Genomic DNA, 27,715 nt, shown 5'->3' on the forward strand with positions numbered 1-27,715 from the left:
GGGAAATTCATATTATATGTCTCCTTCGTTATTGTCATTGTCCTTTCTTATCAATTTAGCAAGTGCTTGGAGACAAACAGAGCTGTTTATCATATCATCTGATTATTAAGTCATACTTTAACACATATCAAACACCCTTCTGGCTCCAAACAAACAATATTTACAAATTGAGACACTGTGTCTCTCAGTGTCTGTTTTCCGTTGTTTGTCTGCTGTTCGTAATAACTGCAATTGATTCTGCATAACAGCACCCTACGTCCCCCCCCCCCAACCTTCCCCTTCACACACCCCAGAGTTGAATGGAACCTTGAAGCACTTACCTGTCCCATGATCCCATGGTTTTCTCCAGTGTATACCGTCCCTGATACCTTGCCTTTCTGCCAATCTATCTCCTCTGAATAACAAAACAGAAAGAAGAACAATTGTATTAGACATGTAGAAATCTTTTTTTTCTCATCAATATGATTATGACAGATAAACAATTGCAAGGAATACCATCAAGAACATGATACATTTACAGAGTAGAAGAGTATCTACAGAGCTGAAGCTACGACTCCTTGGAGCGACAGTCTTCAGCGTTGCCACTTACCGCTGTGGATCATGGGCGCCAACCAAAAATGACAGAAAACGCACTGATGCATTTGAGATATGCCATGGTGCTATAGACGTCTTCTAAGGATATTCTGGCAAGACAAAAGATCAAACAATCGGGTGCTTGGAAGATCTCATAAGAGAAAGGAAGCTGAAATATTTTGGGCATATCATGAGTAGGAAAAACAGAATTGAGAAGTAAATTATTCAGGGTGCCCCGGAGGGACATTGAGGTAGTGGTCGTCCAACGACAGCTTGGACAGATGGAATAAGGGTCTGGTTAGGTGGAAGTTTGGCAAGAGCTTCAAATAAAGCTAGAGATAAAGGAAGATGGTGAGCATTAGTGAAGGCCACATCAGTGCCTATGGGCACCATCTAACAACGAGAGAGAGAGAGAGAGAGAGAGAGAGAGAGAGAGGGAGAGAGGGAGGAGGGAGAGAGAGAGAGAGAAAGAGAGAGAAAAAGAGAGAAAAAGAGAGAGAGAGAGAGAGAGAAAAAGAGAGAGAGAGAGAGAGAGAGAAAGAAAGAAAGAGAGAGAGAGAGAGAATGCGCATTAGTTCATCATACGATCTACCTGCACTTGTGTTGAGACTGCTTTAATTCAAAGCCTGAAGGTTTTGATCTATCTCATCTCATTGCAAACAATGCTACAATCCAAGTCCTATAACCACACCCCTTTTTCTATCTCACCTAGATTTTTGTAGTTCTTCTTGACTACCGACATCAGTTCTTGGTGGCTCAAACCAGTCTTGGGTAGCGTGGTCCTATAATTCTCACCCTTAGGCAGTTTGAAGGACGACTGGGCAATGTTGGTCTTGGTACTCTTCAGCTCCTTCTTAATCTGTATTTTACACAAAATAATAAAATAGGATAATTACACTCTATTTGAAAGCTTTTAGCATGCATGCCTATATCAGTAAAATAACTAATAACTTAACAGGTATTCTGAAGAAGTTCTTGAATTGGTTTTCTACATGTGCCTCGCAAAAATTTGAAGGGGGGGGGGGGCTTGAGCACCACCAAAACCCCTATAGAACTGCTACTGAATGCTACTGAATTCATTTTAAACTAGACCTAAAGCTAGAACTCAGGTACTAATAATTATTTAACTCATAGGCATACTATAGCCCTTAAAATATACCAGATGTGTGGGTAGAAAGGACGCAAAATTTCTGCAAACATGCACTTTGTCCATATCTGTTGCATATTGACCGTATTTCATATGACACCTGGATTTTCAAAAAAACAAATCATTGTCTTTCGATCAAAGTTTGCTATTTTTTCTATTTGTCAACAAAGATCTAACCCTTGTTCTTTTCAGACACATTACATTTTAATAGAATAAAGTACAAAAATATGTCAAGACCATTTGATCAATTTAGCCCTTTAAAAATCCTTGTCCTAAAAGAGTAAAATATTACTGACCTTGCTACCAATAATTGGTGCACTCCTGAGCATCTTGAAGAACTTTCTCTTCCCTCTCTGCATCAAGGCTACAATCAAATATTAGAATTCAAATCATGGTCGCTGATTATGGTTATGATTATTATGATGGTGACAATGATGATAAAGTTGATTATCAACATTATTATTCATCCCATATGACCAGCTTCCTATATATAGATCTCATTCAGCTTGTGTTCAAAAACAGGCTTTGATATATATCTTCCTTGCTTTCAATCAATCCCTCCCCACCCCTAATCTGTACTCTAATCTTTGTATTGACAACATTAGGTGTTTTCTTTTTATTCCAACATAATCTTCAAGGAAGGACCAAAATCATGCATATATCTCAATCTCTAAGAAAACTTAAACAACATATGTTCCAGTGATTGTTGCTCAATTGACAATTGTCAATTTCCTACAATAATCAAATTACTTAAATCTGGACCAATCACTATATAGCCCTATATGTTACCTAACCCCTTACCCTAAACCTACATTTAACTTAAAGCCCCACTGTACTACTTGTAGATACTTGCTCCCTCTATATAGAAAACTTTCCCAATCGGTGCCTGTTGGTCCCCCATATGATCCTCTTTTTCTTATGTTAATTGAGAGCTGAGTTAATGAGATAGCCACCAGCTGTCAGTGACCTTGCCGGGTGGTCTATTCCCTGCTGAACTAGTACAGATGGCCTTTAAAACTCAATTCCAACCCTGACCCTAACTCGACATGAAAATTTATCTTTGAGGAACTACAGCCAGGAGTATCACCGATAGTATACTCACTCAAATCTGAGTCTGAATACCATCTGTACATCTCCATGGCAACAGTGACGAAGAACGCAGTAAGAGCAACCAAGAGAACAGGAGGCCATTCTGAAAGCGTGTCGTCCAGATGGTCCAGGGCTTCAGCCAATACAAGACCTCCTAAAGACTACATTTGCAGGACAAAAAGGAACATGATATAATTAAGAGTCGGACTATTAAAGGTACTATGTCCCATTTGCAGGCCAAAAAAATGAAAAGGTTATAATAAGTTCCAACGGCATTTGAAAGATAAAACTAATTTAGAACTTCCCTAAAAAAGGGGGGCTTAAAAATGTCTTTAAGTGGGAAAATAATGACTATTAGTTGTCGAATCGACTTAAGAGCTATAGAGCCACTAAGTAAAAGTCTGATTTTTAGACCTTTAATTGTACCGAATGGTTGACATTTTATGCTGCGCAAAGATTCAATCAGTTTAATTTTGGCCATTACAAGAAGTGGGTTATTGATGTAGACAAATGCTCATCTCCTCCTTAATTACAGCTCATTTTATGTATGTTAATTTGTTATAACCAAAGATCAAGAAAAAGGCCAGTTAGTCACACAAGTGAAGTCTAGCAAGTACACGGGATTCCTTGCATAAGTTGAATATTAGGACACTGCTAACGATAGGACATACATGACATTTTCATAATTCCTGCAAAGTTCTACAGAGTTTGTGTTGGCTGCAAAAGGGACATAGTATCTTTAAAGAGCCTAATTAGACTATTAAGGAGGAATATTGTAAATGTCCCAACAATCCAGATAAACTCCTCATTCTTGAATTCCTCTTTCCTCATAATATATTTCAATGACCTGAATCTCAATTTCGATCTCTCTCTATCCCTCTCCTAGATCCTCTCTACAATGTATCTCTATCTATCCCAATGTAAAAAAAACACTTCTGTTCGAGAGGAGCTCTTTCTCTTGGGGAGCTTTAGTTTTAGGATTTATTGTTGTGAACATTTCTCAGTGTCAGTGATCATGGCCTGGTGATATACCAGTATATATTGCTTTTGGCCTCTTGAAATAAGCCACACATAGCTTGAGTGTCTATAACATAATGAACACTTACCAAGTATTCTAAAAAAGAATGAAACACGGAATCAATATGAATATCCATCTTTAACTGTACAGCTCGGCGGGCAGCTTGTGCGAGGCAAGGTGATATATCAAACGGACTGCAGGCCAGAGTTCGGGGGGAGTACGTGTGGAGCTAGCTGCTCCTAAGCTGTCGATCAGCTGGTGGTCAGCTCAGTTCAAAGTTTTCTGGGTCAGTTTTACCTTTGTTATTAGCTGCTTCACAGTTAAATACATTCAGGTAACGTTAACTTGGCCATTGGGTTATTTGGGACTTTGGACTAAAGTTACCTTCTTAAACGTTATCTTAAAATCTGCGTAGTTATCTTTAGGTCTATATTACTGCTCCAAGTTGCAATTGTTGACATGTAGCTATTATTAGCAGACCCAACTGTAGCAAAAAGAGCGCTAGCATATATGCGCTAATGCAATAGACCTATTATGCTAGCTTGATCGGATAGACTTCAAAACCTATGACAAGCAATTGAGGGGGGGGGGGGGGGTTCCGGTCCGGCCTGACCGGCCGGATACATTCATGACATATATATATATTCATCAAATAGCACTATAACCATCATGAATATTTGTACTTTATATTTTAAAACATAAGTCTTAAAAGATTTATGAATATTGCTAAAAGTATTATCTCCTTCAAATTCAGTGCACTATAAGAGAGATTATGTGCATGCATGCATGCATATATATGTGATAAATTTGTTTACCTTTTTTTCTTCTTTAAATATTAGTCTGTAAAAGGGTCTATTAATTATGATAATATATGTCAATCAGACAAGGCCAGCCAGATGATCCCCATGCAGACACCTGTAAGTATAAGGTATATGACTGGAGTTTATATATATATATATATATATATATAAATATATATGTATATAGTGGTTTTAGAAGAGGATTGGGGGGGGGGGTACAAATCAAACCTTTCCCCCTTTCAATTTTTATGAAATAATGTTATACCAACTTTGTAATAGGTAGACTATAATCCTATACTTGCAGCCCGTCCATCTGGGATTAGTTTACATACTCCATGCTCCGGTACGTACAACTAACTTTTTAATGCCAGAACTGAAAACCCATTCCATATAAGGAGAAAGGCTATATACATGTACCGGTAGTTTAAAACCCAGGTGTTTAATAAATGGATACCCAGGCCAGTAAGATACAAAGTTAATTGTAGTTTACTTGACATTGTAAGTGTCTATAAAAAAGCGCCTTGTTGGAATACTCCCCAGGGAGTGGAGAAGGTGCATACATTAATTGTAGGCTGACAAGCATTAAGAACCCGATGAGGGGGTTAATAATCTATAAAGCGCTTTAATAGAGTCATCGTCGATGAATTAATTAGCTTTATACAAACCCAGAATATCACTTTTATCATGAGAGCTCATGACATTGTGTTGTAACATAGCAAAAGTTGGGGAGGGGCATAAAACTAATAGACACAAACAAATCATAGAAACAATTGACTTATTGGTAGAGAACATGATTTAATTTCAGTCATTGAAAATGAAAACATCCGTGGAAGTAATGAGACGATATTCATTTGAATTAGAGTAGTCCACGGCAAATCATTTTTTATTGACTACCCCTTCTGCTTTTGCTTTTGTTCTTTAAATATGCCTACATTAACTTGTTTCTGTCGTTCTACTTATTTTATCCATGTACTTCACTGTAAATAATTGTAAACATTCATATGTATGGTTCATATCATTTGCATTTATGGAATAAAGTTCAATTGAATTGAATGGAATTGCATTAACAATATATATTGTCAATTAATGTTTGACTACATATTTTATTCATCAGAGTCTGGTGATGTTGTAAAACAAATTTGAAAACATTTGAAATTTGGTAAGTACCTTATGGCAAGTACTATACATATAAGACTATCAAACCAAATGCATGTACCCGGACGTTATGTGTCTGGACATGTGTATCCAGACTATTGATTTAAAACAGCAATTTGAAGAAGTTTACAAGCAATATTTCATAAATCTTTAAGACTCTATGTTGGAAAATATTATAATCAAGTCATACTATAAATAATTATAATAATAATTCACATAAGAAACATACTTACCTGTACTCAGCTTATCTTACTTATCACTGCTCTCTTAGACTTTGAAACTGTTAAGTGATAATTTCATGGATCTCAAAAGATTAAATACACAACTATTTATCATCACAATATTTATATTTCATGTCTTGAGTTTCAAAAACAATTAATCATGTATAGTTTGTTGAGAACTGTTTGAAGTCGTAATGAACTATTAGTTAATCAAGAAGGCACAAATTCATAGATCAAGTATGACTCCTTTCATACAAAAGTAATAAAAAAAAGGAGGAATGAAATGCTAGAGTACAATATAGAAATCTCAGCTATGTCATGAGGTCAACAAGCAAGCAACAAGTTTAGCTCTTGTACAACAGGTTTCAAATTATGAGTCCTTATTGTCACCTTTCATCTAAATGCAAACAGTGTTCCATACCTATCTTCACAATTAATGAAGCAAATGGAACTTAAAGTCACATAGAAGTCAGCTGTTTGGGTGTTTACCCAATAACAGGTGTTGTCAATCACCAGGGTTTAATAGCCTTTAGTTTTATGACCATTAGACCATATGTAATGCTTCGCTTTTCACCCTTGCCCGAAGCTCTCAGAGCGATTAGGGGGTAATTCTTGACTGGCCAACAGGTTTGCTGTGTGCAGATTTATACTCCCATTAATGGTATTTCCACCAAGTCTGGTGTCAGCGAATCATGGCCTTCTGCACATGGAAACTGCCAATCCAGTCCCTTTAAAATGAGACAAGACTTCTTTGTCAAAAGTTTTAGATGAAATAGAATTGAAGCATTACAAAGCACCCAATGCACTTCAAGTGTTACAAGATGTAGAAGATAACCAATAAAGCTTTCAAAATACATGTTGTAAACATATATATAATATTTAGAACAATTTACCAATTTATACACATATTTTCAATATTAATTGCAACAAATATAATCAAAAGAGTATTCATTTTAAGGCAGAATCATTTTTTGTTTATTACATAGAAAGATCCTCTTATTTTTTAAACTACAGTAAGATCTTTTAGATTATTAAGAACATTTAGAAGCACAAATGGTGATACATTATACATATAATAATCATTGAAAATACCAATATTTTTATTTAACTAAATTTTTGACAGTTAATAATGGCACATGTCAAATATATAGGATGTTTATTCAAACAATCAAAATAGAAATACAAGACTATCAAAATGGAATGTAAAGTACTTTAGTACACTTAAAAGTGAATGCTCATTAAACATTCCCTACATATAGTTACAAAATGACACCCTGCCAACAAAAAAAGTTGTAACAAAATTAATACACAAATACGCTAACTCTTTTTATGCTACTATTTCTCCAGAAAATATCAAGATTGCTATCTATGCCAAAATTACCCAACAGCAGTGGTAACACAATTGAATCACGAACAAGGATCATGACAAGTTTGCATAGTATTTGAAAAACAAGGCCTGTAATTATTTCATTATTTATATTTGATGCGTATCATGGTTATAGTAATCACATATTACTTTGTGAAATTGAAAAGAAATTATTCTTACAGAACAAGATACAGATTTAGTTCTTTCTCTTTTTGTTTATTTTCTTTCTATGTTTCTATCGATTCATAATTTTTCATATACATCCAACAATACTCATGTTCATACTGAATTCAAAAGAAAAAGAAAAAGTAAATATTATTATCACGAGTACATATCTCACCCAAAGTAACAGTGAAATGTTGTCACAACAAATTTCCAAGACTACACCAACAGTCCTTTTCAGGACTACACACCCTCAAGAAAGATTACAGAGAGTCCTTTTCAGGACTCCTCAATCCTCTCTCTCTCTCTCTCACATGGTGCTACCGCAAGCCTACTTTATATCTACATCACCACGCAAGCCGATACTTACAAGCAGCATCAAATTTCTATTTGCTTTAAATTTTAAAGAACCAAATGCAAACATCATGTTCAAAATGTAACACTATTGTGCTTTATCAAATATCATCTAACCTTTAACTAGCTGATGAGCACACATCATGCTTGCCTCAGTAGTAACAGTGACATGTTTAAACAAATTTATAGTGAAGATTTAGAATAAACACCAAATGCTAACATGACACTCCAGATTTAACACTATGGTCAATGTAATCGGTAATCAAAATCCAACATTATGGAGCTAATTCAATGGGATTGGTACTCCAAATTCAACGCTATGGTGCTTAGTCAATATGATTGGTAATCAAAATTTAACACTATAGTGCTTATTCAATACGATTGGTAATCAAAATTTAACACTATGGTGCTTATTCAATGGGATCAGTTGAGTAGTAGGCATCTAGGTATCCTCTGGCCATGTCTGTTACCAGGGAGCGATCTGGAATGGCTTGGGCAGTCCCATACAAAGCAGCCTGTGTGGGGAAAAACAGCAGGAATAGAATTAGTTTTGGAATCAAAAGGCATTCCCCTAGCATGGCACTGCCAAAAGGTGCAATTTTAATACCCATTGGGTAATGAATTCTTTTAATACCATACACTTTAATACAGGTACAACCATAGCCAATGGGGTTAATAAGCAGACTGTCTCTTTACTCCAAAATAGGAAGAGAAGAGGAGCATGGTTGTGCTCATATCGTAAACAATTGTTCCCTGATGGAGTTTCAAAATATTAGGACCATTACACACTAAAAAGCCAGCTTTTCATGTTGTTTGGAAGGGGAAAAAATACAACAGACTGACTAATGGCTCTTAGGGTCAGAGAAATTCACTGATATTTTTCACATTCCATGACTTTTCCCTCACTGGTCAAAAACTAATTTCTCAGGTTTTCCTTGATTTCTAGTATATCTGGGAGCTCTGCTCAGAAGACATTTGCACAAAATAAAACAAGGCAGATCATAGATTCATTGATATTTTTCTCAACTGTATTAGTTATGATAAAGAATAATAATTGGGTCTTATTTACCAAGGGTAGCCATAACAGTATTAATACTGCTAGCCCTGTAATTATTATTACCCTAGCATTGCCATATGCCCATATAAACCTAGAAAGAGTGTGGCAAATGTGGATTAATGTCTTGCCAAAGGATGTTAGGTGCTATGTTGGGATTCAAACCCTCAACCCTTGGATTGAGAGTCAAGTGAATAAACCACTATACCATGACAGACACCTACACATAAGGAGGTTACAAATGGAGAGTATACTCACACTTCCTGACGCCTTTTCGTTGGGCGTCTTCATGATTTCTTCTGTACACTCTTTGACATCCTGGATGAACTGTTCGGCTACTCCAGGAAATGTCTGACGCAGGGTCACACACAGGTGGAAGCTAAAATATAGAGTGCAAATCGTTTAAAGATAAAGGTGAGTTCTGGTCATCCGATTGCATTGTGAAAGAAAAGGTGTGGAATGGATCAGAAAAAGTTGATCATGTAGTATGTAAGTATTTGTGTGTACTGCAAAGTTCTGGAGTCATCAAAATCATAATAAAAGTGGCCGAGTCTTGGTAAAGTAACAAGCACTGTACACAGAAAGATGTATATGGGACTACACAAATGGTGTCGGGGCTACTAACCTTGATTTCCTAATCTTTCTATGCTCATTACTCAGCCAGTATACATTTTCTACCAAAATTGTTTGGCAAATGACATTTATTTGTAATCTTGAACATTCAGAGTAAGTTTTGTTTGATTCTGTGAGAATTCATTTTTTTTTTTTTTTACCAGAACACACCTTTATCTTTAAGTAAAGGTACTTTCTAGCATTTTTACAGAAATTAAATGCTTATCACTTTGGCTTAAAATGTAAGAAAAAATAATTGATGATAGTTTTCAGCAAAATTGATCAACATTTAGACGAGGAAACCGACATTCATCATAACTCTGAGTAACAATTCTATTCTTGCGATGGTAGATACAATGCTACAATCAAAGATATTATCATGAATAGAGAAGTAGCAATCCAAATATCTAACTTTTCTCTGAGGTAAATGTACTTCTTTGTAGTAGTCTAAATGGAGATATACGAAAGCCCCACTGCACTACTTATAGCTACTTGCTCCCTCTATATTGCAAACAATGCCTAATCAGTGACCATTGGTCCCCCATGGTCCCCTTTTTTCTTATGTTAATTGAGAGCTGATTTGATGAGATAACCACATGTCAGTGACCATGCAGGGAGGTATAATTGCTCCTGGCCAAACTAGTACAAATAGGCTATAAACGGTTACTCATCTAGATTTTACTTTTACTTTTACTGTATTTTCTTCCACCTTTCTTTCCACTTTAAGGGAGGAGGAGTACTGATCATCGGCTAGCCTACCTTGAAGGGAACTGAAGGGAGTTGAGGTTCCACCCTCGCTCGGTGAGGGCTCCTGACAGACGGTAGATGTTGAAGACCTTTGACCCCACGCCTACCACGCTCACCTCAGGATTGCCATACACAAAGAGGCCGGGGATCTTACCAACTCTGCACATGGGAGAGAGTGACAGAAATTTGAATAGTTTTGATTTGTAGAACTGATCATCTCTTAAGGACACATAAAAGTTGAGTCTCATGGGGGATTTGACACCGGTTCAGGTGTTTACCCAATTCTCAATCACCAGGATTAGCCTTCAGTTTTATGACCAACAGACTTTATGTAATACTCTGTCTTTTACCCATATGGTAAGGCCCTTATCTGACATTTGCACCACACGAGTGGAATACAAGTTTGCTGTGTGCAGACTTGTACTTCCATCAAGTCGGGAGTCAGTGAATTATGACCTTCTGCACATGGAAACTGCCGATCCACCTACTTTAAGTGATTTCATCTAATTCGTTTTTGTGATAACAGAGATCCAATGTGCAGTGCACTCTAAGAGTAGAGTCTTACAGTGTATATATTGTTCATGGTTATTCCTGGTGTTTCATTATTATTACCCAATCTTGGCACGAATGCCCTTTAAAGCGCTCAAGCATTTGAAGGAATTTTTTTCTGATAGGTATATGTTCCCTGATACATCACCTGAATGGATTGCGGCAACTGTAGATTAATGTCTGGCAAAAGGATATTAGTGATCCTACAGGGATTTGAACTTGATACCTTGTGGTTCACAGTCTGGAGTTTTATGCACTGGACCACATCACACCTCTAAATCCACATTACATTTTACTAATGCATACTAATGGACACTTACTACGGATACAAAATTCATGATAACATTAATATAGTTAACAATACATGATTGCAATAATGCACAATATATAGCTATTCTCAGTCAATCACTTTATTTATCACTTCACCAACTGTTTTGGAACAGTTAAGTAAATAGACATACGTGTACAGTATAGCTTGAAATCAAGTAGACCCTCTCATACTGTCAAGCGTTTCTGCATGTATTATACCATAGACTTATCAGAGAATAGCGTTGAAAAGAGCAATAACTAAAGCTTTTTGACTTGCACTCATCAGAGTAAAATGCAAGAATGAAACAGAAAGCCGAAATCGATCAATATAAACGGAAACTAAAAGGAACAAGGCACGAATATAACGAGCCAGATTGGCTGTCTAAAGTAATCACTTTATTTATCAATTCACGGACTGTTTTGGAACAGTTCATAACTTGCCATAGACTAAGGTTTGACTTGGTGTTAATGTGTCTACTTTATTTCAAGCAATACTGTAGAATGAACCACTTTCAACTCACTCTTCAGCAACCTTCCTCGTAGTAGAGACAATCTTCCTGGTGTTCTCAACATATCCATCTTCACCAAAATACATCATCGTAGCCCAACAGGCAGCAATAATGGCTCCAGCTCGACTCCCTGCAGAGAGACATATAAAGTACATGTAATTTGGTCTTAACCCTTTGACTACTGCCTTTTCTCATTCCCATTGGCTTTTAACATAGGGACACCTGGTTCCTGTAGTCAATAGGTTAAAATAACTACTCCACGTTCAGAATTATATGAGGCAAAATAATGCAATAAGTATACATGGTGCAAGACGGTGAGGAAAATGAATGATTGGAATCTTTTCACCCTTCATAATTTTTTCAATATTTTGTCCTCTCCCTGTCTCTGTCTCTTTCTTCTTTTTTTTCTTCTTTCTCTCTCTCTCTACCCCTAGTAGCAGTAGTAGTAGTAGTAGTAGTAGTAGTAGTAGTAGTAGTAGTAGTAGTAGTAGTAGCAGCAGTAGCAGTAGCAGTAGTAGTAGTAGCAGTAGTAGTGGTAGTAGTAGTAGTAGTAGTAGTAGTAGTAGTAGTAGTAGTAGTAGGGGTAGTGGTAGTGGTAGTGGTAGTGGAAGTGGTAGTGGTAGTGGATGTGGTAGTGGTAGTGGAAGTGGTAGTGGTAGTGGAAGTGGTAGTGGTAGTGGTAGTGGAAGTGGTAGTGGTAGTGGAAGTGGTAGTGGTAGTGGAAGTGGTAGTGGTAGTGGTAGTGGAAGTAGTAGTAGAGCTATTTGTAGTGGTAGTGGTACAGGTAGTGGTAGTGGTAGTAGTTATAGTAGATGTAGTGGTAGATGTAATGATAGTGGTAGTGGTGGTAGAGGTACAGGTAGTGGTAGCGGTAGCGGTAGATGTAATGGTAGAGGTAGTGGTGGTCGTAGAGGTAGAGGTAGTGGTAGCGGTAGATGTACAATACACGCCGAAAATCTCCGCAACACGATTTACACGATTCAAAATTTACACGATTCGACTGCTCGCGGGAATCGTGTAACCATTTATTTTTACACGATTCGTTTTTTGCCAATGAAGCGAAATTTGAATCGTGTAAACGTGTAATCGTGTAAAATTACACGATTCCTCAATTCAGGTCGAATCGTGTAATCGTGTAATCTGCCCGCCGAAAATCTCCGCAACACGATTACACGATTCAAAATTTACACGATTCGATTGCTCGCTGGAATTGTGTTACAATTTATTTTCAGTGGTGATAGTGAGCAGGTTAAGGACGTCTAGTTCAGTAAAAGCAAGAACTTACTTCTTGGTTGAACGAGGACAACGTGGACGATACGAGGGGATAGCGAAGATTACGCTTTCTTTCTCTTGTATATATTTTTAATTGCAGTGTCTTGTCTCTAGTTTTATTATAGACTGTTTTAAAGTTTAAAAAAATCAGTCCACTTCCCGAAAAGCACTCTCGGATTTAATCCTCGGTGAGAAAAAAGAAAAAAGCGATGAACGACGAAGGAAGGGGAGAATTTTGTTATTTCTAAGTTGTAAATAAGTAAAAATGATAACAAAATGTAAAGGAGGGCTAACATAATTAAGTATGTTGTGATACTCTTACATTACAAGGCTGTACCAATTAGAATTATGTTCACCAGCTCATTCGTTACTATGAATATCGTTATACTTTTTTTATTCAATCATTATCCATTTTACAAACCTGGTTTGTAAAAACGCGTCAAAACGCGTCATATGACGCACGAAAACCAAGGATTGTCGACAAACCTCCTTTGTGAATTCGGGCCTTAGACTTTGATCACTTATTGCTTTTTAGCGTTCCTCATTTTCGTAAATTACCTGTTACAACATTGCATTATTCAGCTATATGTATAAAGAGCTACGGTCAAGGCTTAAGGGCACACTTCCTGTCACATACAAAAGAAGCTTACTCTGAATGTGCCCTGCCATTGACCCTCGCCGGGGACAAAGGCTGTTGCCCTAGCTACAGGCAGAGATCCTTACATAATACCTATTGTTCAGGGGGTTCCCCTTGAACATAGGATCCCCCTGAACAATAGGTATTACATGTACGTAAGTATGTAAGCCACTGGCTACAGAGTGTAGGGAACAGTTGCAAGCCGAGAGTGAATAGAAAAGTAAATGGCCAACTGTCTTTGAGTTACGTTTAGCTAGCGGCACAGTGTCCCCCCACTTTTTCAAGTTCCCCCAAAGTGCCCCTTTGAATGTAGGAAAAGTACCTATTTTACTTTGACAAGTGTCCCTATTAATTTGTAAAAGTGCCCCTTCCCCTTTTCAACTCTGATAAGTGCTCCTTTTCTTTTGACACATGCCCCTTTTCTTTCGACGAGTTCCTATTTTCCTTTGCAATAAATGTCCATTTTCCATTCTCATTAGTGTCCTTTTAATCTCTAGTAAGTATTCCTCTTGAAGTACGAGAAGTGCCCCTCTTCACTTTTGATAAATGCCCCCATCAACTCCGATAAATGCCCCTATTAAAATCTGATCGGTGCCCCTTTCCTTTCAACTAAAGCTTTTTTTTTATCTCTCTCTCTCTCTCTCTCACTCTCTCTCTTTCTTTCAATATCTTTCCATTCCCCCATATCTTTCTCGCCTCTCTTTCCTTCATTATGTTCCCCTCTTACCTTATTAATTTGTCTCTTTTCCTCTCCGTTTCATAGCCTTCTAATTTCTGTTAATTTTACTATGTTTCGCCCTTCTTTTTTTTATCACTCTATTTCACTCTTTCTTTTCTTCCGGTCAACTTTTTAGTTTTCCCTTTTTTCTCTCTTGCATAATTTTTTCTGTTTATCTTTATATCGTGCCTTTCAACCCTCGTTCTCCTTTTATATGTTCCCTTTTCCTCGTAGCTATCTTTTTTCCTTTTCTATTTCATCTATCATGTCTTCCTGTTTCTGACGTTTTCCTACCTTGTCTCACGGATTAGTATACGATACATGTTAGTGGAAAGTGCTGAGGTTTATACACGAATATAAAGTACAGTAATTAACTGATGTACACTGAAGGTAAGTTGTGTATAAAGCAATTGGTGTAAGCAGTATACGATTTAACGATTGTTGCAGCTTGTCGCATCGTTCTACCAATGCCCTTATAACCCTAATAACTATTTACACGATTACACGATTCAGAGCGACATTCTTCAATCGTGTAAATTTACACGATTACACAGTTACACGATTGTTGCATCTGGTCGAATCATCCGACCAATGCACTTAACTATTTACACGATTACACGATTCAGAGCGACATTCTTCAATCGTGTAAATTTACACGATTACACAGTTACACGATTCAGGTGAATCGTGTAAACCGTGTAATCCTAAAAATAAATCGTGTAATCGTGTTGCGGAGATTTTCGGCGTGTACTGTAATGGTAGAGGTAGTGGTGGTGGTAGATGTAATGGTAGAGGTAGTGGTGGTCGTAGAGGTAGAGGTAGTGGTAGCGGTAGATGTAATGGTAGAGGTAGTGGTGGTGGTAGATGTAATGGTAGAGGTAGTGGTAGCGGTAGATGTAATGGTAGAGGTAGTGGTGGTCGTAGAGGTAGAGGTAGTGGTAGCGGTAGATGTAATGGTAGAGGTAGTGGTGGTGGTAGATGTAATGGTAGAGGTAGTGGTAGCGGTAGATGTAATGGTAGAGGTAGTGGTGGTGGTAGAGGTAGAGGTAGTGGTAGCGGTAGATGTAATGGTAGAGGTAGTGGTGGTGGTAGAGGTAGAGGTAGCGGTGGTCGTGGTGGTAGAAGTACTGCTACTACTTCTACTTCTTCTAATATTACTAATATTAATTTGAATAGGATTATGATTATTATCATCATTATCATCACTACGATTGGCAAGGGTTTGTGATGCGAAACTCCTATATGGGTACATATCTATCTTTCTCTGTCTCTATCTGCCTCCATCTCTTTTTCAATCTTTACATTCCATTAATCCCTCACATCTTCTCTCCCTACATACCTCCAATAGTAGGCGTGGCGTAGATGCCTCCCGTCCAATCAGGAGACACAAAAAACTGAGGATGGCGGAATTTCTTCTCACTATACATGATCACCGATGAGCCTTTAGGGGCATAGCCATACTGTTGCCAAAAGAAAAAGATGTGACAACACGTAACTGAAGTGATAAAGTTACATACATGTCAGACTATATTGTTAGAAGCTTGGGGGGGATATTCTTTGCCACTGATGATGTTCTTAATGATGATCTTAAATCAACTTATGATTTAATTTGAACAAGAAATAACCATTATGTGTATCAAAGGGTTCTCTCTCTTTCTCTCTCTCTCTCTCAATCTCTCTATCTATCCCATCTCTACATTCTCCCTCTTTCTGGTATTTCTGGGGGACTTTGCGACTTTAAAGCTTAAGTACAATGATTTAAAATGTATATTCAATATTCTGGTCTTTAATATATAACATTAAAAAACATTCAAATTGACGAAGGTAACCAACATGTAGTGGTTGAGTAGATACCCTATGAAGAAAAAAAAGTCTAAGCATTAATTGTAAATTTGCTAATCATGTTTAGGACAAGAATGTACATCAAATTTGAATTTAACACAGTTTTTTAATTCAAATTTATAGATTGAGGAGTGACCCAAATTCACAGGAGGCACACATGCTTGGACACCTTACCTTATGAGTATCAGCAGATATACTTGTAACACCTTTGACTCTGAAATCAAAGGGAGCTAGAGGGAAACCGGCTTTTTCCATGAAAGGGACAAGGAATCCACCCAAGCACGAATCTACATGCACTGGAATGTTGTAGTAGTCACCGAGCTGAAGAGATTTGTGGGATTAAAAATTATAGTGATTCCAATTTTTAAAGTGATTAGGTAACTGTGACACTCAAATAAATTATACATGTGCAAGGTTCTCACAATTTGATGAAAACAAAATTACATGATAATTCCCTGATTAGATGCTGCTTATAAGTAGTCACTGCTTATAAAGTAGTCAATTATAAGTCGTCACTCCTGTTTGAAACGTCGAGCCACCCCTACCACCCATCCTCGCCAACCGGCGCTATACATGTAGTTCGTCAGCCGGGTGGCAGAAGGGCGTTAGCTCGCAAGCGACCCAAAAACTACTTTTCAATTTATTCGCATTTAAAGATTTATTTTATATTTAAACTGCTTTCCATCCCGACAATTGGTTTAAAACATTGAAGACTAATAGAAATGTTGTAGTAGAACACGGCCACAATTTTTTTCTCGGAAATAAGTCAGTTTTATAAAGTTTGAGGCGATTTAGTGCTAACGCTCTTCTGCTTAAAGTTTCATTATTGACCTGAAATTTGAGCAAACGCCCTTCTGCCAGCCAGGCGACAAGTTCTCCTTAGAACTATATTAAGCTAAGAAAGATAACCAACAGTCCTTTTCAGTTAATTTTGGTGCTCTTTCAGCTAAGGGGAGGGGGTTCGCCCCCACCCCCTTGACCATGGGTTCATGTAAAGTTCTAAAACGTGGGACATACATGTACATAGGGCATCTTTTAATGAATATAGCTTATGAAGTTTCATATTGATACCGTTAAAAGTTTTGGCATTATAGCTATTTAATCATTCAGTCCATCTTTAGGGAATACAAGCCATTATCAAGACAGAAAACATTGCACAGTTGTAAATGACATTGCTAAAAGTAATGAGAACAGTTGATTACCTCTTTGACTTTTTATAAGGAGTGTGAGGCCATAGGAAGAATTGATACTTGAAAAATTGGCAGCATCAGAACTACTTAAATGTTTAAGGATATCAATATTAAAATCCCCAGTAATTTATCAGTTTGAATATTAACATTCAAAATTAACCTTACCTCTGCAATCTTTTCAATAGGGTCCATGACTCCAAATGGAAACATCGGAGCTGAGCCGACCAGCACAGCTGTCCTCTTGTTAATCTTTCTCCTCATTGCCTGTCAAATATTACAGATATAACATACAGAAATTGTTACATGCATATCTAGTTTGAGACCTTACTCAGTATCAAACCCTGATATATATATATTTTGCGTCTCCATGTTCCAGTAAATTAATCCTTACTAATCCTCACTAAAAAAATTCCTTCTATTGATAGATATAAATGTGTAAATTTATATCTATTGATGTGTAAATTTAGAGAACTTGATGTAAATAAATTTATCTTGTACTGTATTCATCACAACTCACAGCCTCAAAATGACAATAAGCGAGTTCGTAAATAGCTCTGGAACGCATGACCCCAAAATATCCACAGATCTTTAACATGATGGATACGTCCCACATGTGCATTTTAGGATAATCACTGCCAAAGGGATGGAGGTGCTTCATGAATACCTTTTGTTTACCTCTTGAGAAGAATACTTCCACCTGTGTATCAGATAAATGTACTGTTGGTGCATAAATGAATACTGATTACATAACTTTCATGAGCACGATCCAAGTATTTGTCTCAATGGTTTTAAAATTTGGGTACGAATGACCTTTATCTGCCCATGCGCAAATCCTAATTACAAACTTGCTTATTGCTCTGCATCAATTTCCCACACTGACCACATTCCTCTAAGCACAACTCTAGACCCAATATGACATGTACACCTCACACACACCCTAACCCAAAGCTTAATCCTAACCCTAATACTAGGCAATTGTCTTTGGAGCAAACGTGGGATAATCATTCTTTTTTGTTCTTTTTTCTCTCTCTCTCTTTCTCCTTTTACCAACATTATTTTGTTCCTCCATATTCGTATTGTTACATATTCATTGAGGGTATAGTCATGCTATCATGCTTACTTTGTCAACCCTCCTGTTTGATTTTTTTTTTATTAGTTACAGCCAGCCTTACTTTATTTGACATTATATTCTTTTGAAATGTGTAAAATTTGCAATGGTTTGTTTGTTATATATTTGTAAAAATGCAAAAGAAAAAGAAAATCAAACAGAAATAAATAAATCATATCAAATCAAATCATAAGACCTACCCTGACATCCGCCTGTTGAGTGACTGGATCTAGAGGCACATGGACAAGCTTCATGCGGAAGTAATGGGCAGCCTTGTCAAACGCAGCATGGGCTGACACTGGGGCAATGCTGTCAACAAGAAAAACAAATACATGTACTCACTTTATAATTGTGAAATGTTATACTGGTTTATCAAATGCTCTGGTGACAATTGCTCCATGGTCAATTTTCGACCCTAACTTCAACCCTGGACCAAGCACCTACTGAAACCTTAGGGTCGTTCAGATATGACACAGCAAAACTGTGGTGGCTTTTATGATGACGCAAAGAGGTGGTTTACCGAACCATATCTGAACAAACCTAAGCCTAAATTGCATTTGTCACCCTAATGTAAAAGAGATAAGGATAAATATAAACGGAGCAAATGTCTGGTCACCCATTATATTATCCCTATCTTTCTGCAGATCTTCATGATGTAGGCTGAGATAAATAACATTTATTTTTGCTTTGTAAATTAACAATATTACATACATGTAGCGCCACCAGGCAAAAAGTGAAGTGGCTAAAAAATATGAAAATCTTTCAGCAAAATGACAAAAATGTTTCAATTTCACCAAAATGAATGATTAAGAAAGGGGTAACAATTGAGCTACACACATCGGAAAAGTGTCTTTTATTCTTACATTTCAGGGTATTCAATGCCTCTCTCTGTAGCCAAATCTCTGTAGGAAGCTAGGGCCATTAAGATGCTTTCTGTCCCACCGGATGTCATCTGAAAGACAAAATTATTATTTATTCATTCAAATATTTGATTGATAAATACAACTTTTTTTTAAGTGAAGCATAACAATCAGAAATAATATACACAATGAACCAAATTAGCAGAACATTCAGAAATTTTAAGCATGGATTGCAGGTCACACTGCATTCACAGTTTATTTGTGATCATCTCTCAGGGAATAATTTTCCTCAAATTTTTTGATTAGCAATTTCAGCCGATGGATGAATATTTAAAATGAAATTCTGTACATTTCTATGGAAGAAAACTGCTACACAAAAGATATTTTGTATAGCAGTCATGCAAAAATGCATAGCAAATTGCGATGCGATACCAGGAAAATTATTCCCTGTCTCTACTCCAATAATGACCGACTTTATTGACCGACTTAAATTCATGACTGTCCATTACCTATTTTTTCCTTTTTCCATGAACAGAATTTGTAGGCGTACGAATACCAAGCCCATCGTCAGTTCAAACTGAAAGGGTGCCATAGCCACACACGACCCACCCCACGATCAAAAATGTTCATTCTTTTTGTTTCGCTAAATTCACTAAGCTACCTTACAGCATCATATGTGAACAAGGCTTAATGGTGGTGGTGGTGATGGAGGAGGGGGGCACAGTATTACCCCTCTGAAGGAGCTGCTACATTTGCCTGTGTAAACATAATGCCTTTTGCGTTCCAGACCTGTCTTTTTGTGCCACTACGTTTCACTAAGCTACCTACAAAATTATATGATTGGCTTCATGAAGATTTTTAAAGTTGATGGCGAATACATAATAAACTAAAAGTTTATTATTTAATCCTGAGTTAGAGGTGTAACTGGCAATCAAGACTAATGCCTGATTCTAACTTACTGTGCCGCAGCCCGACTTAGAAGCATTAAACATCTTAAGCGTCATAGCAACAATCTCGGCCTCCATTTTGCGAACATCTGGGAAAACATCAGGATGAAGAGGGTTGGTCCAGGCAAAGTCTTCATACATCTATCAAAAGGAAATAATATAAAAGTTAGAGGAAAAAAATCAATGCCCATAACCACACTCTTTTCTCACCTCTTAAAGCCCCACTGCACGTCTACTTATAGCTACTTGCGCCCTCTATATAGTAACAACGCCTAATCGGTGACAGTTGGTTTCCCTTGGTCCTCTTTTTCTTATGTTAATTGAGAGTTGATATGATGAGATAACCACCTGTCAGTGACCATGCTGGGAGGTCTAATCCCTCCTGGCCAAACTAGTGCAGATAGGCTTTAAAATTCAGATGAAGAAAAGTAACGCTCACAACCACAAAGACTTTGCTGTGTTTGTTTGGAGGCTCCATACCATGTATGTACTCTGCTTGAAATTATATTCTGTAGAGTGATACTGTAAGTCAACACACATGTGCAGTAAGGTGAAAATTACTTGTACGTGATCCAGTCAATACAACCATCAACACAGAAATAATACACAGGAACAGAGTTCTTCTTCTTCTTCTTCTTCCTTTTGAGTACAGACCTCTTTTACAGAGTATTATCCTACTATACTGGGTGTGTGTGCAGGTGGACCACTACACCGGGGTTTCCCCCTACTCTTATACGAATAGTGCAGTGGGTTCTTAACATGCAAAGGTAGTGACTCTTTTCTACACGGGGCCTCAATTTAACGTCCTATCCGAGGGATGGAGTGTTTTCCACTTGACATAACCTGCGTCTATGAACAAGGGAAGGGGCACGTTAACACACAACGCAGGCTTCAGTCATCCGCCTGGGTGGGAGTCGAACCCAGGATCTTTGGTTCGACAGTCGGACGCTTTACCGACTGAGCCAACTCGCCTCCTTACTGGGTCCAAAAGGTGATGAGCAAAATGTGTACATGTAATTCTTGTGATCTGACATCTCCTCTGGCTACAATTACCTCAGGCTTTACAAAAGTGTAGGGTTAGGGTTTAAAGGGATTGGGTAACATTGCCTCAGATTCTGAAACAAAATCCCGGATTTATCTCATGCTGCAATGACAATTATAAACCTTTAGGTCAGTCAGGAACCCCATGACTTTTACAAGCCGATCGTCTGTCTGATAATCAAGATATTTATGATTGGAAAACTAAATCAAATTTTGCATTTTCCTAACGGTTTTCATTACACTACAGTCTATTGGGGAAAACAAGTATGGAGAAACCAGTCACTCAAAGATTTTTACTTTTTTGAGGCACTTCTTGATCATTTTGAAGCGCAACTTTTGTAGGGCTTCAATATTACACCATTTCACAGACACTGATAACATGAAGGGCAGTGCATCTCAGATTTAAAGATAAACTTTAGTACTGGTAATGCGATTGCATTGTGAAAGAAAAGGTGTAGAAAGGATCAGAAACAGTTGATCATGTAGCATGAAGGTATTGGTGTGCACTGCAAGGTTCTGGAGTCATCAAAATCATACTAAATTTGACCGAGTCTTGGTAAAGTAACAAGCACTGTACACAGAATTCTATATATGGGACAACACACATGGTGTCGGGGCCAGTACTACCTTGATTTCCTTGTCTTTCTATGCTCATTACTCAGCCAGTATACATTTTCTTCCAAAATTGTTTGGCACATGTCATTTATTTGTAATCTTGAACATTCAGTGTAAGTTTTGTTTGATTCTGGGAGAATTAATTTTTTTTTTTTTTTACCAGAACTGGAGTTTATCTTTAACGGTGTTAAACGATGCCTTTAAAGCTGTTTAGGGTAAGGGTTAGGGTTAAATGTAGTTTTGGATCTAAGACTGAAGTAAGGATTTGGGTTAGTGTTAGAAACAGACCGAGGAGCCATTGTTGCAGGAGAATCTGCCGTACACTCGTAATTTGACTGAGAGAACTTACCGTGGCTGCTAGTGCTGCTAACTCATCTGTTCCTGCATACACACAGCCAGACACCTTGCCCCCTTTCCAATCAATACCCCCTACGGAGACAGAGAAGAAGGAGGTTACAAATGCTAGCAATCAGGGATAATACAATGAAATCTGTCTATAAAGACCACCCAAGGGAGACAAGAAAAGTGGTCTTTATAGGCAGGTGGTATATATGTACAGGGTCTTTTTGTACATGCTTCAATGAGAAACCATTTCCAAAGGAGACAAAACATGTGGTATCTGTTCACAGGTGGTCGCTAAAGCAAGATTAATAATACAATCAAACTTGCTTTAGAGAACACCTGCAGAGAAAGGCCACTAGGATAGAAAGACCACCTCTTTAAATAGACCCCCTTTTTGCTTCCCTTGATTGTTCCCCATTAAAATCTGCACTAAAAGAACCTGTACATAGAGACCACTTGTCTGTAAAGACTGCTTTTTGTTGACCCGTTACACCTAAAAGAGGGTCTGGGGCCTGCCCTGGGGTCAGCCCCAAAAGGTGGCCCTAAAACTGGCCTCACTTTTACACTAGCCTACGCTGCGGTTTGAAAAGGTGGCCCCTTCTATATGACCCGGAAGGGGGGGGGGGGGCTTCACATAAAACAAATATAGAAAACTAGAGTCTAAGGAAAAATACTGAAATACCTAACAAAATGTAGAAATAGATGACGTCATTATATGAGCGATCCTGTAGACTTACCCATGGGCTTGTAGTCTTTATTGACTTTATTCAAGATATTCTCTCTGGTAAGCCCTTTTGCAGGTAGCTCTGTGATATAGCTATCACCTGGCTTCAGAGGAAAAAGGTCTCTGGCAATGTCTGATACATTCTTGTCTATCTCTGCTTTGATCTATATACATAGAGAGAGAGAGAGAGAGAGAGAGAGAGAGAGAGAGAGAGAGAGAGAGAGAGAGAGAGAGAGAGAGCATGTACATGTACTGGTCAACATTTAACAGTTTTGTGAATTGAATCATATTTCCATCACAATTTGTTTTCTCATTGACGTAATTCATAAGATGTGGTACATACAAGAAATTACAATCAATTTTTTTTTTAACAAACTCTAATTTGAAAATGAGCTCTTTCAACTCTCTTTATTTATGTTCTCTAAGATATTTGCTACAACTTTGTTCTATTTTATATTGACTCATACTATGTCATATCTTTGACTTTAATGACATAAACTTCTTTTACATGAAACATCGAACCCATAAAAGATTGCTCCTATAGAAACATCACAGGTAATTTCAGCTTGACCACAAACTAATATCAGTATCTTTAGAAATAGAGTGTGGTTGATGAATCATCCAAGGACACATTCACTATTTCAATATGAATAATAGTGATAGAACTTGCAAGGTATTTTGAATAAAAGTAATTAATGCAACTATGATGAAATTATCTATACGTAGGTACAAAGATCAACGATTCACTTTACCTTGTCTTTTATAATTGGAAGACTTTTCACAAACTTGAAAAAGTTTTGCACGATGCGCTGCTTTATGGCTGTAGGGGAAAAAAGAGGGGGGAAAAGATGAAGGTTTTAATGTAAGTGATTTGTAAACTGTATTTTGTCTTCCAAAATTAAATTACATAATTATTAAATAAATTTATTTTTTAATTTGGCCTTTTCATTTTGATCTGTGGTACCGGTAATTTCTTTATCCATTAAAGAAGAATTTCTTATTCTTTTAATGCATATCCCACAGATACCATCAGAAGTTCTTTCAAGATTATTATTGAACAGAATGATTTTTTTTTGTCCATTTGGATCATACCTGAATGGAAAAAAAGTTTTAAATCATTGCCTATTGGAATGGGTTGGCTTGTGTATTAAACATATGGGAATGAGAGACTTCAATAGTCAATGGGTTCACTTAGTGACCAGTATGAAATACTCTATCATGACTCATTCAGGCAAACTGAGGAAAACTGAATTAGAAAAATCATTTATTTGTCAAAGTTACTGTGAAATTCACTATCACTCAAAGCCCCTATACACCGATTCGGTTTGGGGGTTTTATGTACCTGCCCGCCGGTGGCGGCGCTATAACTGGGGGGCTTCTCCGATCCAGCTGACAGTACAGAGAGCTCGAGAGCGGTTACTAGCTAGCGGAGCAGCGACCCTGGCCGGCCTGGGCGAGGTTCGGTATAGGTATAGCATACCCGTTGCAATGTAAGCTAGCTAGCTGCAGTCAGACGCCCCCCAGTTATGGCGTCACCTTATGAGGGCGCACTTCCACCAGAAGTCGCCCGAATCGGTGTATAAAGGATTTGTCGGTAACAGACTAACAGCAAGATAAGTTTATGACAGTATGTACAAATTTCAGATCAAACAACTCTATGGTGTTTCTCTAGAGCTATGAGTAAAAGTTGAAGCCCTAAGTTTGTACACTCCAAATGGGAGAACACAACACTGTCAGTCGCAATTCAAAGTTGAAGGGAGAAAAATTGAATATTTTGCCACCATACTTTCAGGAAAGTTTTTAATTATGGTTATTTTAACAAAATTTTGGGCCTTTTACAAGTTTTGAGATTTTTATGGTGCAAATCCCTGCAACACCATTTAAGGGCCGTCCAGGAAAAAAAAAAAACGATCCCAGAGCATGGGCAAAACGATGATGATGATAATGACAGGCTTAATGTTTTATTACTTCTTATCTCTATCGATTCCTGAGCAACTCTAGGGATGAATAAAGGCTTGTTCCTGACAAATTTCAGGGATATATTATCTTAGAATGTCAAACCAGGAAGCTGTAATGAATGGAGATCCCGTCCAAGAGGCCCCTTTGAAGTCATCCGTGGCACCGCGCGTCTTTTGTTTCCCCTACCGTAATCCCCTTAATCCCCCTCCAAAACCTTACAGCTCCCTAGTAGCACTAAGTCCTCCCTTTCTACACACAGCCCAGCCCAGCGAGCACGGCGGCTTTTGCTTTGCCGGCCCGTACTTTGGGTGAATAGTGGTGCTAACTTGACAACTTCTAGCCCTAAATCAATAAATGCGCAAACATATAACACAATTTCATTTAGTTCTTTAGGAAGATAAACCTTTGGACTACCTTCCTAGCTATGTACAAATTTCGGAAATTTTCGGAAAATGTCAATAATTAGATGAGAAAATCATGATTATGAAAATCTTTCATTTGCTCTAACTCATGATTTCCTTGGTCGATTTCGCTGGTTAAAATGGCCATGTCTTCAGTAGAGCTATCCGAGAACGGAAAACGCATTTGATGACTAATAGAAAGTTGCATTGGTCATAATGTTGTGAATTCTGCATTTTATATGTTATAGCTAAATACATCTTCCATGAACATGACTTAATTTGTCGGTGCCACGCATGGCTTCAAAGCCCGATGCTTGCATATTTTTGCAAACGAGTGAATAGAGAACTTAGGGAAGCAGATGGCGTTGCGTAACATTTCGTACTATTTGGAATGCCAGAGAGGGACTGTGCATTGATATGGACAGCTGTTGATGGAAATGATGGCTGGAGAGGGTTACATTTCTTTTTGTTAAGCCAGGTTAATCTTGAATAATTTTCCCTCGGAAAATTCTTTCGAGACGGTATCTCCATTCATTACAGCTTCCTGGTCAAACTCATTGGCAATTCAACAATTTGTAAAACCATATAGAAATCTAAAATCTTTAAACATGCTTTCCATATGGATTTAATCCTGAGATATCTCATAAGTCACATGATTAATCACATGACCAATCACATGACTAATCATACTTACTAAGCCTGGGATGACACAGGAAGTTGTAGAGCCAGTTCAATAGCAATGTGACCCCAACAGAGTAGGCAATGATCTGCCATGCCTCTAATCCTGAGCAAAGTTCATTGACCTTTCTTCTTGTTTCATCTGCATAGAGCAGTGCTATCTCCTGTAATGAAATAATGTAAAATAGAAATATACATATTTTTTTAAATTATAAAGTCTGTTACCAGAAAGTTGTTGAGTGGAACTCTGGGTGCTCAGATATTTGACCTGGGCTCTATTTCACAAAGGTATTGAGTTAGGTTAGGGTCAAGGTTGCTATTGGGATTTAAGCTAGGTTTGTCAGCTCAGGGCTCTTATACATGTACAGGCTTGATGCCCACTATCAAAGGAGTTGATTATTATCAGGGACGGATCTAGCTTTGTGCCAAGGGGGGGGGGGGGGGGTTAAACCACCGAAGCACCCCCCCCCCCCCCCCACCTAGATCTGCCCCTGATTATGGCAAGCTTGTACCCATGTATAGAATTGGTTACAATAGGTTTAGTGTGCATTAGCAGTGATTGTATAAGGGTAGATCATAGCTATCAAACTCAAAGGAGAAAATGATTCCTTACTTAATTTTCATCTTGTTAACTCCAAAGTTTGTGGCAGAGTATAAAGGAAGGAAGAGGTCATGAATCAGATCATATAGCAAATCCTATGGCTATGGCTATGTATAATAGACTCATTACCATTGTTGTAAAGTCAGCATCAAATTGGTAACACAAAATCATGCATTTTAGCATAGGTCTAGATCTACATCACCATGATCACATGTATTTGCGTTTCCGGCAGAAACATGCAAGGTCTGTGTTTTAGTAATGAAAATGGCAGGTTAGCTCATTATCATCTGATATATGTGGAAGGTAAGCAAAGGTCCATCACTCTCTAGTCACAAATTTCCACATTTTCGGGGTTAAATGCAGTAATAAAATTGTAGGCCTAGATTCTAGACCTATACTATTACTATAGGAAAAGAGTTTACTTTGGCTTAAAAGTTAAATAATAAATAACTTATTTATCTGTTTATTTAGTGTAACTCTAACAGATTATGGACAGAAACTAAGTTAACATTATCAAAGGGATGACTAATCAACGCAAAAAGGAAATGACAAAACACAAAAAGCTCACGTGCACGTCAAGCCCTTGACCTCCAATACAAACTTCTGATAAGAACAGATTAATCAAACATTCGAAAAATTAGCAATCTCACTCACACAAAAATACACGTACGGGACTATTTCAACCACCACAACACATCAATCATTGTATTTTTTCATTAAAAAATAAAAAGTTCCGCAGAAATTCTCATTAATTTTGCTTCAGTGTCCTAGTCAACAATGTTTTTTAAAACTTAAAACAATAATTACCTTATATTCGTCCATAGAAATCGATGAATAGTGGGACAGCTTCTCCGACAAATCAGACCGACTTGCGTTGATCTGTAAAGTGCGCGTAGGTACTACTAGTAGGCACGTGAACAGCTGATTTTGTACGTTACATCATATCGGAACGAGTGATGCAGGGCCAGGGAGGCATATTTTAATACCCTCAAAATAGGGGGGGGGGGCAGGTCGAAATTCCATTAGGATCCGATCCTATTGGACCATCAGAAACCATTAGAGCTATTGGTGTCTAATGGTTTCAATAGGGAAAGTGAAATGATGGACCCACAGAA

General features: G+C 37.7%; 2 protein-coding genes across 3 annotated transcripts in view; both read right to left on the minus strand.

Annotated features, from left to right (window-relative positions):
- The window catches only part of LOC585628 (sphingosine-1-phosphate lyase 1), a 14,776-nt gene extending 10,469 nt beyond the window's left edge, over positions 1–4,307 (minus strand). Inside the window, exons 1-5 of one of the 2 annotated variants that reach the window (XM_030979262.1) lie at positions 3,916–4,307; positions 2,823–2,970; positions 2,017–2,084; positions 1,282–1,432; positions 321–394 (exon numbers count right to left, since the gene is read on the minus strand). In XM_030979262.1, the coding sequence (XP_030835122.1) occupies positions 321–394; positions 1,282–1,432; positions 2,017–2,084; positions 2,823–2,970; positions 3,916–3,963 (489 nt within the window). In that variant the 5' untranslated portion in view covers positions 3,964–4,307. The remainder of the gene's footprint in view (positions 1–320; positions 395–1,281; positions 1,433–2,016; positions 2,085–2,822; positions 2,971–3,915) is intronic. The other variant, XM_030979263.1, reaches the window with a different exon arrangement.
- A 1,095-nt stretch (positions 4,308–5,402) lies between these two features.
- Positions 5,403–27,495, minus strand: LOC585643 (sphingosine-1-phosphate lyase 1). Its single transcript, XM_785463.4, has 15 exons — positions 27,408–27,495; positions 26,016–26,163; positions 23,714–23,781; positions 22,975–23,125; positions 22,245–22,324; positions 20,252–20,380; positions 19,296–19,384; positions 18,633–18,741; positions 17,490–17,588; positions 16,309–16,455; positions 15,632–15,752; positions 11,678–11,795; positions 10,311–10,457; positions 9,198–9,318; positions 5,403–8,400 (listed from the first exon to the last, which is right to left on the minus strand). Exons 1-15 carry the CDS (start codon positions 27,420–27,422, stop codon positions 8,296–8,298), a joined length of 1,647 nt encoding a protein of 548 aa, XP_790556.2. The 5' UTR covers positions 27,423–27,495; the 3' UTR covers positions 5,403–8,295.
- Positions 27,496–27,715: the final 220 nt, after the last annotated feature.

This window comes from Strongylocentrotus purpuratus, unplaced genomic scaffold, assembly GCF_000002235.5.
Source record: "Strongylocentrotus purpuratus isolate Spur 01 unplaced genomic scaffold, Spur_5.0 spur5_scaffold_10, whole genome shotgun sequence".
NCBI classification, from domain to species: domain Eukaryota; kingdom Metazoa; phylum Echinodermata; class Echinoidea; order Camarodonta; family Strongylocentrotidae; genus Strongylocentrotus; species Strongylocentrotus purpuratus.

Bases quoted from the DNA above. Each gene is read 5' to 3' on its own strand.
- LOC585643 (XM_785463.4), bottom strand. The intron at 20,381-22,244 runs GTAAGTTCTCTC...TCCTTTTGATAG, and splicing joins TAGCAGCACTAGCAGCCACG to ATGTATGAAGACTTTGCCTG. The intron at 10,458-11,677 runs GTGAGTTGAAAG...TCCCATGTGCAG, and splicing joins ACGAGGAAGGTTGCTGAAGA to AGTTGGTAAGATCCCCGGCC.